The sequence below is a fragment of the Gossypium hirsutum genome, chromosome D11 (assembly GCF_007990345.1).
Source record: "Gossypium hirsutum isolate 1008001.06 chromosome D11, Gossypium_hirsutum_v2.1, whole genome shotgun sequence".
In the NCBI taxonomy this organism is placed as follows: Eukaryota; Viridiplantae; Streptophyta; class Magnoliopsida; order Malvales; family Malvaceae; genus Gossypium; species Gossypium hirsutum.
In genome coordinates this window covers 72667566-72678725 of record NC_053447.1, presented here as the reverse complement: position 1 = coordinate 72678725, position 11160 = coordinate 72667566, and the positions used below count along the sequence as shown (strand labels likewise).

Here is an 11160-nt window from a genome sequence, read left to right as displayed (position 1 = left end):
ACCCATCCAGCACGCCTATCTACATTGTTGCAGGTGATATTTACGGCCACGATAGCATGGCAGCTTTCCGATCAGAGTATCCAAATGTCTTGTCTCATTCTACTTTGGCTACTCAACAAGAACTGAAACTGTTAGAGCCATATCAGAATCGCCTAGCTGCCTTGGATTACATTGTGGCACTTGAAAGTGATGTCTTTGTTTATACCTATGATGGGAATATGGGAAAATCAGTACAAGGTCATCGACGGTTTGAAGGGTTCCGAAAGACCATCAAGCCTGATAGGTATGGAGAATGTAACTATTTATTGAAAGCAGTGACATTAAGACAAGTGTTCTAAGTTCTAACATTGTTGTTTTATTTCAGACAAAATGTTGTCAAACTCATTGATCAGCTGGACGAAGGTGTAATATCTTGGGAACAGTTCTCTATGGAAGTTAAGCATTTACACTTGGACAGGCTCGGAGCACCGTACCTAAGGCAGCCGGGAGAGTCACCACGACTAGAGGAGAATTTTTATGCAAATCCCCTTCCTGGTTGCATATGTAGCAGATCTTTGGAGCTTGAGCAGAATTTGAGTTCAGTTCAAAGATAATAGTACCAGTTTGTGTGCTGTTAGAGGACCAAACAAGCAACTTAGTTAAGTAGAGCAGGTGATGTAGAATTCTGAGGCAAATCAGGTTAGTTATACAGGCACGCTCTCACATATGTCACAATGGAATCAGTGTATTCATTATTCTTTCAACAACTTGGTTGTTAAAAAAAAAAAAAGCATTTGCCAAATTAACCTCCTACGAACTGGGATGTATTATTGCCATGATGAAGGAACCAATCTTGATTCGATAAAGTATGGTGGGGAAAAGGAGACAAAAAGAATGAAGACGATTCTGTTGGCCGAATGTTTTACTACGGAGAGAAACAAGAAAGGGCTTTGTATAGATTTCTGTCTTCATTGACCTCAGAACAGCTTGCAGTTGTGTTTCAAATTGATTCTTTCGCAATATCAGGTTTAAATTAATGGAAATAAAGGAATCGAAATCGGCCTGCACAGCTGGATTTAAAATAATATTTTAGCTCATATGCATTGTTAGAGGCTTAGAACTACCGGCCATTTCCATGCATGTTGGCATGATCCTGTTTTTAAACTAACCAGCAGTTTTGCCTTGCCACCCTCAGAGGTATTCAACATTGCAGAAAGTTTACCGACAACCAAGAAAAAAACACAACAGATGGAACTTAAATCCTTCAACTCTGCAAGAGGAAAAGGCAAAAACACAAGGGGTTCATACAATGACCTTCTTGAAGTGCTGCCATTGCCAACAAAAAGATTCCCATAAAATTTACAGAACAAGGACAAGTTCGTCTTCATTTTGAATTACAACATAAAGTGTATTTCTTTATATCCATAAACAAAAATACTACCCTTTTTTCATTTGCATCTTATTCAAGCCAAATACTTCTCCAGTTTCTCCACCTCTTCTTGGCTTCCAATATAAAGTGGTACACGTTGATGGATCTGTTAGAACAACACAAGAAACAGAACACAAATTACTAAACTTACCAGCAACAACAAATCACAAACCAATCAGTAGGTTTTAAGTGTTTCTCACCTCAACGGGTTGGATATCAAGGATTCTTTGATGTCCATCAGATCCTTTCCCACCAGCTTGTTCCACAATAAAGCTCATTGGTGCACATTCATACAAGAGTCTCAGCTTACCATTTTTGCTCTTTTTGTCTCTAGGGTAACCGTAGATTCCACCATATAGCAGTGTCCGGTGAAAGTCTCCAACCAAGCTTCCAATGTATCTAGCTGAATAAGGCTTGCCACTAGGGCCAGGGTCTTTAAGGTCATCAATATACTTCTTCAACTTATCATCCACAATTGGTAATTCCCTTCATTGAATGCATATATTTTCCCGGCTTTTGGTATCTGAATTTTTTCTTGAGTTAACACGAATTCACCATACATTGGATCCAAGGTGAACGCGTACACTCCATTCCCTAACGTGAGCACAAAGATTATAGAGCTCGAGTACATGCAGTATCCAGCAGCTAATAGATTACTCCCTGGTTGGCACACATTCACAACACATCTTTGTTCTGCTGAACCAAGCTGCAGGCCATGCATGTAACAATGAAGCTTGTATCTCAAATTTGCATATGGATAGAAAATTCATACAGGCTACTTACAGTGGAATCATCATCTATTTCTGCTAGGCATTCATCGTTGGGACTGTATATCCCAAAATTGAACCTGTTGAAACAGCAGCATCAATGTTGGATGATCCATCAAGAGGGTCAAATACCACAATATAGTTCCCAGAGTAACTCTCTTCCACTGCCACTGGCACATCTTCTTCCTCTGATGCTATAATCCCTGTCCTTCCACTTGATCTCAACAGTTAGAGAACACCTGTAAATGTAACATAATTTAATTGCAAAACATAGTTCATGTCATAAACTGTAACACATGGTTGATGACAGATTTTTATAACAAGACCTCATTAGAAACAACGTCGAGCTTCTTTGATCCTCTCCTTGAACGTTGACAGCTCCTTGAACACCAGTCAAGTTTGAAATCTAGCCCTTTGAACCAAAGAAGCAATTTGCTTACAGGCCATGGAAATGCTGGAAAGGACAATAGTGAGCTCAGCATCAATAGTACCCGCCTGTTCTTGCTTCAACAACCAACCTGTTAGTGTCTGGATTTCGAACCCACTTTTCTTGGTTTCTGCCTCTGGTGCTGTCCCCACAGCCATGCACCTAACATGCCTTCTCTTGATACTGTTGTTACTGCCATTGCCATTGCTGGGGCATGACACGAGGGTCTTGGAATCAAATACGCATAGCTGAAATGGTGACAGCCGTGACAAAGAGCGGGAACTTGATACCAGTAGTTGAGATGATGCTGTTGCTGCCACTGCTGCAACCATTATTTTGATTCTCTGCTTTTTTTTTTTTTGCTTCTTGTATGATATTTTTATTTTTGTTTATTATTATTGTAATCTATGTGTTACAGCAGCCCAACAGTGTCGATTGGGATTGTGTTGTGGATGTTGAAGCTGAGAATGTGAGGTTCCCACGATTCTTTGTTTAGTTTTGGGACCCCACTTATCCTCCTTTGCATATACATTTTTGTGATCATGGTTCATTTTAAATGGCCCAATGGGCAATATGGGCTTTTTTATGGTGCCATTCTTTGCACTTCAACTCATAACAAACCTGGGTTGGGTGGGTTTCACATATATCTCTTATCGGACTCTCAATAAATCGAATATTTTCTTTTAGTGGGGTTTTATTTTCATATCCTATTAGAGCTAACGTGCCATGAGTAGTTGCTCAATGACTGGTTCACAGAATAAAACTCAAGAGAGAGAAATTAATATATGACATGTAATAATTATGGAGTTCACTTGTATGAAGGCACTCAAACTATTAATCCGGGCTTATAATCCACTTATTTGCAATCATAGTACCACTTAAGTTGAAGCCTTGGTTGATGGATTGTGAATTAAGTTTATCAGTAGTCAATCGTTCACGACCCACTAAAACTCTTGACAAAGTAGAAGAGCAAAATCCTACCAGTCGACTATCCAATAGACGACACTCTAAAGATTTCTCCCTAAAAAATCATCCTCAACAACAATAAAAAGCCAATAATCAGAATTCAAACTACCCAAACTCAAACTAGCACAAACCTAAATAAGTTAAACAAGTAATCTCTTGTAATTAACAAAGAATCTGTCTCTGGCTTTTACTGATGTGCTACAATTAGTCCTTAGGAATCAGAGTTTTAGAACCTAAGACATCCTTAGAGACTAAGACAGAAGAAAGGAGATGACGAATTACTGTCGAACAAACACGTGTTTAAGTACCAAACAAGAAAAGAATCGACTCATAAACTAAAATCAACGAAAAGAACAAAGAAAGATATGATTTTATAATATTGAAAACGAAGATTAAAACTAAAGAATCCTAAGAGGGAGAGAGAGAGAGAGACTGGTAACGGCAATGGCGTCTTCAATGATAAAGCTCAATTCTTTGTTTGTAACTTGTAAGCTAATTAAAACCCAAATTAAAATAAACTAGAGGCTAAGTTAAAGAACCCTATTGGTTCCATAACTTCCATTTCATTCATTTGTATATAATCTACCTATCACTCTACTGCCTCCAACAATCTAGCTTGGATATTATCACTTTAACTATGGCTTCTTCAAACCCTCTTGTTCTCTTCCTTTCTTCTCTTTGCTCCATTTCCTAGGTACGTTAATCTTCAATTTATTTTTAAGAACTTTAATATTCATGTTACATAATTGGGTTTTTTTTTTTTTTGTAGCTGAGATTATTTGCGAGGATTGCCAAAGGATGTGTGTGCGTTTCGATAGCAACATCTGGGAAGAGATGTTGTTGGAAACATCGGTGAAGAAAGACGGCTACGAATGCCGAACTTCGGAGGTGGTGGTGGGTCGTGGCCGATTATATCGAAAGCGATGAATGTGTACGTGCTTGTGGGGTGATAGAACTCCACCGTTTTCATCCGATTCCCTTCTCGAGCCACAATTCACTGCCAAGCTTTGCTCCCGGCTTGCTACCAATACTGCCCCAACATTGTCGACCTTTACTTCAATTTGGCCGCCGGTGAAGGTATCTTGCTTTCCAATTTTCATGCATGTTTTTACACGTACGTGAAAGTAACTGCTTTGCTTGTGATTCAATCAAAGGAATAATTCTACCAGGAATGGAAGTTAATGTATATTCTACACGTGTAGGAGTGCTTCTGGCAGATCTCTGTGAGGCTCAGCGCACCGACCCTCGGCGTACGTTGATGGAGCTCTTGAGCTCCGGTGCTGCCCCTGGTCCAGTTTCTAGTGAATCAGGGTCATTGTTCGGTGTTACTCCTGCCTCAGCTCCTCTGTGATCAAGTTACTGGTCTTGGTCTTGTCATAATCGTTAGCTTCGATACGTAAATTTTGGCTTGAGGAATAATATCTTTATATGATTGGAATTCACTAAGGGCTATATGTTCGCTATCATGTTAGAAAAGAAAAGGTTTTAACCATGAACAATTAATGGTATTGGTAATATACTATCTACCTTTTTGTTTATAAATGCAAATTATACCAGCAGCCTGGCTTAGTTATATAAGGAAAAAAAGAAGCATTCCAAAGTATAAAAAAAGGAAGGGCCAGGAAACCAACACATGAAAACAGCAAGAAAAAATGGGAATGCCATGTGCTAGATCCTGTCAACTTCAGCCTTTTTTGCTTGCAGGAATTACAGTTTCAAAGCAACATCAACGGGCCACAATTCCTACCCCTTTTTACTTTTCATTGTATTTATATTCTATGTCCCCCACCTGCAATCCTGTCTTGAAATGAAATATAAAACATTTAAATTCTCACTTTAAAAACTAGTTTATCTCAATAGCCTTCGGCATCGAGAGACCTACAACTAAAATTTCACCATTTCACACAATGTTGAGAGAAGAATCGGGTATTCCAACAGTTACAGTAAATGAGGGTTTTATCAACATGAGAAAGAGATGATAGCTGTGATAGGAACTCGGGAACTTCCATGATACATGTTGCATGCTGATGATGATTGATGGCTGATGTTTTTAAGCAAAGACACAGAGCACTGCACAATGGACTACTCAAATTTCTGTTTTCTAATAATACAAATCACAAGGATTCAAGCAGCTCCCATCATCCAAGCAACATGGATTCCATTGGCATTTTCCAGAATCTGGCCCTTAAGTTAAACTACTACGGCCGATCTGCATGGTCTACAGAATTCCCATTCAAGAGCTTGTGATTCTCTTCTTTGGTCTTACTATCCTTGTCTTTGGTGCTCAATGGTAGCAAAACGGGTGAATTTCCATTGCTTCTGTCAGGCAATTCTGCAGTAATATCATAGAGTGTTAGAACTGCTAACAAGGCTTATGCCTCAACAATTGGGGGAAGAATTAAAATATGGTTTCAAAACATTCTAACCTGGAAGTTTCTTGTTTACAAAGAATACCACTAAATTAACAGTATACCTGCAGAAAAATCATACAATAGTAAACTAAATTGAAACTAACATTTTAATTATCAAATAGAAATTCTGAATGTATACTTCACAGTTCATACCAAGCAACAGCTATGTCAACCGTGTAATGTTTGCGGGATGCTACAATCAACAGACTTTGAATTATTGCTAGCAACCAAGCACATTGCTTTATACACCTGCAATTGTACAACAATATACCATCAGAAACCCATCAAATTGTCTACACACGCATGTCAATAGAGCAAGCAAGAATAGTAGCCACGCTTTACCTTCGTGTGCCATATTCTGATAGGTGAGCACAAAGACCAGGGTGAAGATCATGTGTGACGAAAAATCAAGTCGCCACAACCATAACTACGCCTTGAGGAACTGCAAACATATGACAAGCAAAAGATCCAAAATACTTATTCAGAAAACATATTTATATCCTTAAAGGTGGTAAGTTGAAATCTACAGTAAAATAAGAATACATACAATTAATTAAGAGGACTTCTTGCACATTACTCGGCTTTGGCAACCTGGCCAGCTTCGAACCCTGCAAAAAACATGATGTTTAGTAAATGGTCTTAAAAATCAATTTTCATTTCTTATATTAACTCCTAGAGAACAAATGTTCAGTGCAGAAACAAATTAATAAAAGAATACCATTTAAAATGTAAGCATAAAGTTGAGAGCCAATACACATAATTTTAAGTCTATACCTCTCGGCAATGATAATTGGTCCAGGAAGCTGAGTAGAATAGAATGTGATGATTCGAAGAATCTGAGAAGCCTGCAGCAAATAAATAAACAAAGAAAACAAACTGTAATTAAATTACTTAAAAATAGCTTAAGGTTGCATGATTTATCAAAGTTGATTCTCACTTAACCACGATAACATACATTACCATAATATGACGGAAGGAAATCTAAAAAAGAACCGGAACACTTAAGTATCAACACTCACAACTAAAAATGCTAGCACCCTGCACCAAATTAGAACAGTATAGATCTTTTTGCTCTTGAAGATGAAAGGATGCAAAGTCCACTGCAAATAACAATTCACATGTTAGAACTAGAGACACGAAAAATGCCAAAAGAACTGAAATTAAAAGATTCGTCATATCATGTAGTAAAAATGTAAGAACTGAATAGAACTAATGGAATTATCAATAGAGAAGTAACAGAATAACCTTACCAAGACAAATGACAAAAAAACAAAGGTGAAGACCATCTCACTGATGTAGGCTTTATCTTGCCCAAGCTCCTAAATTTATGCATTTAATCAAATATGAGACACATAATAGATATAAGCAAAGAGCAAAAACAAAAGAAACTTGTTCTTACTGGAAGAAGAAAGTATCCAAGATCCTGAAGTGTCGGCCCTGGCCGGTGTAGATAATGAACTCCATGGGCAGCTAGACCATGAATGTACTGCATTATAGAAAGTAAATGCACATTTCAGACCCAAAACAAAAGCAACAGCCTACTAAATGTTCAAGTTATAAAAGAACCATAAGTTAAGCATACTTCAAATTAGGAAGATGTACACACTAAACAAAGCTTGGATGAAAATCCTTTTGAGAAGCAATGTAAAGTAACATACATGAGCTCAAACAATCTGTATGAACCATGATAGAAGATTTATCTTATGCTAAAAGCATAAGCTTGAGTTCTCTAAGTAAGAAACCACGATCACTAACAGTTCACCAGAACCTACTTCTTTTCATTAAAACAAGCATCTCCATTAAAACAAAATGCTTGCTTTTCCACTACACATCCACTACTAAAAATGCTTTTTTTTTTTAGATATTGAACTAAGAAGAAAAAACAAAATGAAACCTGAAAAATGAGACCAGCAAGAACGTATTTCCAATTGTCTAGAAGAAGATTGATCTCTGTAGTTGCCTCTGCACAAATTCTCTTCCATAACTAGAAGAAACAAAAGAAAAACAACCCAAATATCAAATCAAAATCCCTAAACAAATTTCCATTTCTCGAATAGAAAAGAAGGCAAACACACACACCTTCGAAGCTTCGCGACCAATGTAAAGCGTCATCTTGTAGCCGTACGACAACCACTTCCATAGTACTTCACAACCCAGCAGTTAAGTTCAACATTGTTTAACTTAACCCCCCCCCAAAAAAAAGAAAAAAAAAACTCACACAAAAATCTTAACTTCAAAAAAAAGTAAAAGAAGTTTATTTTATCCACCAATAACCTAACTTCAAATCCACCACAACTGAAAATGCCACCCCTTTAATAAACTCTTCAAGTGATCAAACACTCGCGATCCCCACGATCAAGATCGAATAAAACAAGCAACATAAAGAAAAAAAAGTAGTAAAAAGAGTGAAAAGAATAAAGGGTCCTTTGGGTTCGATATAAACGAAGACAGTGAAAAGAAAAGCAAAGGTTTATGATTTGGGTTTTTTTTTAATTATTCGTTGATTCTGGGTGTTCAACAACACGAGATGAACACGGAGAGACAGTTGAGAACTGTGACAAATGATTCAAAAACAATTCTTTTTTATAAAAAAAATTGAAAGAAAATATAAATTACCTTATACTCAAAGACAAATACCAAACTTCACACCAACTAATTACTGCGAAAGTGAGAGAGAGCGATCCAGAGAGAATATAATGAGATTTTTTTTGGTAAGAAAAAATAACTTAAGCTAAAGGACTAATTAGCCTAATTAACAACCACTTTCGTAGACAACGCTTGATGTATATGTGCTTCTAAAATCAGTCGCACTCCATATTATCTCTAGCCTCCTTTGCCATAGAGTTACCAACTTTATTAAAATCTCTAGAGATGAGACTAATTTCACTTGTTAATTTTTTAACCTAAAAAATAAATCATTTTAACTTCAGCAACACTATTGTTTTCGGCTAATCTATTTTGCAAGATGTCAACTAAAAGGATATTATCACTCTCCACTTCCACCTGACGGAACTCGTGCCCAAGCTAACTTTAAACCTTCACAAATTGCTCTCGCTTCAACTTGAAAAATATCAGTCAATCTTGTTACTATTCCGAATCTGACAAGCTAACCCCCATTAGGTCACTTATCGCTCCACCTAAAATCGCCCTCGAATTAACCTTTGAAACTGAGCCATCCACCTTAACTTTGACCCATTCGGTGTTTGGGAGTTGCCACCACCCCCTCAAACTGGATTTAGTTGTCTAAGCTTAAGCCAAACCCTTGGTATTCAGAGACTCTGTCTAAGTGACCGCTGAGAAAATAAGATCATAACTATTGCCACTAGCATGATTAAAGATAAAATCATTTCGATTCTTCCAAAGGAACCAACAATCAATTGAATAGAAAAAACCCCATTTACCACATTGGAAATTGAACTTTCCCGCATTCCTAATGTTCCAAATAATCCACTTGACAAGTGGAAGGTTGAAGAAAACATTCCAATTAGACCTCGAGACAACCGATTTCCAAACAGCTTGAGCAAATCCTTAATCTCAAACTACATAAATTATAGATTCTATACATGAACCATAGCGTTCACAAAAAGGGATAATTGGACATACCTCGCCTTGTACGTACTTCACTAGTCAAGAGTTTACCACAAGCAAGTAACCAAAGAAAAAAATGAACTTTTTGTGGTGCCATAACTTTCCAAGTGAATAAATCACTTTCGAGTTTCTTTTGGACATTATGGGCAAGCAAATTCTTGTACGTTCCTGCAGTAGAGAAAACACCTCCCAACATCCATTTCCATGTTAAGTAATCTTGTCTAGCAGTTTCCACCGATGGTGCGCATCCCATTATCCGCTTCAGAAACTCACAAGGAAGAGTCGATTGTAACCAAACCACATTCCATGAACCATCCGTATTAACAACATTGCAAACACGCAGGGAAAACTGAATAGGTTCGTTACCTTTGTAATATTGTGCCAAAGACCCCGACTCCTTAAGTCAAGGATCAAGCCAAAAATTAACCAAACAACCATCTCGAATCTCCCAAATGAGACCCTTCTTTACATTCTCCCAAACATTAGCTATGGTTCGCCAGATGTAGGAGCAACTACTACGCTGAATGCCATTAACAAGATCCCATGAAAATTATATTTATTCATCAGTATTGGTCTCCATGTTGAAACCCAATTTTAACAGGAATAGTTTGTTCTGATCCTGAAGTCTTCTAATCCCAAGCCCCATTTAAATTCAATGTGCAATAATCATCTCAATTTACCAAATACACCTTTCTTTCCGAGGCTGATGATCCCCACAAAAAATTCTGAGCCAATTTTTCAATTTCATAGTAGACCGATGTTGGAAATCTAGCAGTATCCATGAAATAATTGGGGACTGTAATTAGCACACTCTTTACTAGAGTAAGGCAGCCAACCAACAATAGTTTCCGAGCATCCCAAAAGTCTAGCTCGGACTTTATCAACTAGAAACTGAAACGTACCAACCCCCACCCTATTATGAAATAAGGGTATACCAAGATACTTGCCTAGACCGTTGACTTTAGTAAAACCAAGTTTGACACCCAACCTTGACGCAACCTTTTCTGAAACATTCCTTGAGAAAAATACTTGGGTCTTCAACCTATTAACACGAAGCCCTGAGTAATGACAGAATTTATCCAGGACATGGTTGAGACAATCAACACCCTTATCTTCAGCTCTGCAAAAAAAACAAAAGGTCATCTGCAAAGAAAAGGTGAGATTAGGCAGGACCTCTATGAGAAAGTAACAAAGGTTCCCAAGACCCCCTTCCCATAGCTGCTTCAGTCATATGCCCAAGCCTTCCCATTACTAAAACGAACAAATAAGGAGAGAGAGGATCCCCTGTATATTAGGATGAGGTACACATGGCATATGGCACATTACGTGTAATTATCTGGTAATTTTTTCAATCATGCTAGTTTTTAACAATAAAAATAGATGAAAATTTTAACAGAAAGGATTAATTTGCTCTAATATACAAAGATTAATTTGCTATTTTTTAAGTAAATGGGCAAATACAATCCAACTTTTAGTACAAAGTCGTCCATGTTATTTTTACCTCTTCTAGGACCTTATCTAGTAAAAAATATTCATGTAGTGGTGAAATTACAAAATAAAATTATTATAAACTTTAATAAGTGAACCATGTTT

The 11160-nt window shown here is 37.3% G+C and overlaps 1 protein-coding gene and 3 pseudogenes across 1 annotated transcript; 2 read left to right on the top strand and 2 right to left on the bottom strand.

Moving 5' to 3' along the window:
• Positions 1 to 18: 18 nt before the first annotated feature.
• On the top strand, positions 19 to 792 carry LOC121223584 (O-fucosyltransferase 19-like). The gene is made up of 2 exons (XM_041105329.1): positions 19 to 283; positions 365 to 792. The coding sequence occupies exons 1-2, from the start codon at positions 57 to 59 to the stop codon at positions 591 to 593; spliced, it is 456 nt and encodes a 151-aa protein (XP_040961263.1). The 5' UTR covers positions 19 to 56; the 3' UTR covers positions 594 to 792.
• A 488-nt stretch (positions 793 to 1280) lies between these two features.
• On the bottom strand, positions 1281 to 3003 carry LOC121223583 (fructose-1,6-bisphosphatase, chloroplastic-like; annotated as a pseudogene).
• A 1009-nt stretch (positions 3004 to 4012) lies between these two features.
• Positions 4013 to 4972, top strand: LOC121223307 (uncharacterized; annotated as a pseudogene).
• A 309-nt stretch (positions 4973 to 5281) lies between these two features.
• On the bottom strand, positions 5282 to 10799 carry LOC121223582 (phosphatidylinositol:ceramide inositolphosphotransferase 1-like; annotated as a pseudogene).
• Positions 10800 to 11160: the final 361 nt, after the last annotated feature.

Excerpts from the sequence above, each read along its gene's own strand:
- LOC121223584 (XM_041105329.1), top strand. The coding sequence starts at position 57 with ATGGCAGCTTTCCGATCAGAGTATCCAAATGTCTTGTCTCATTCTACT. Across the intron at positions 284-364 it reads AAGACCATCAAGCCTGATAG|ACAAAATGTTGTCAAACTCA; the intron begins GTATGGAGAATG and ends GTTTTATTTCAG.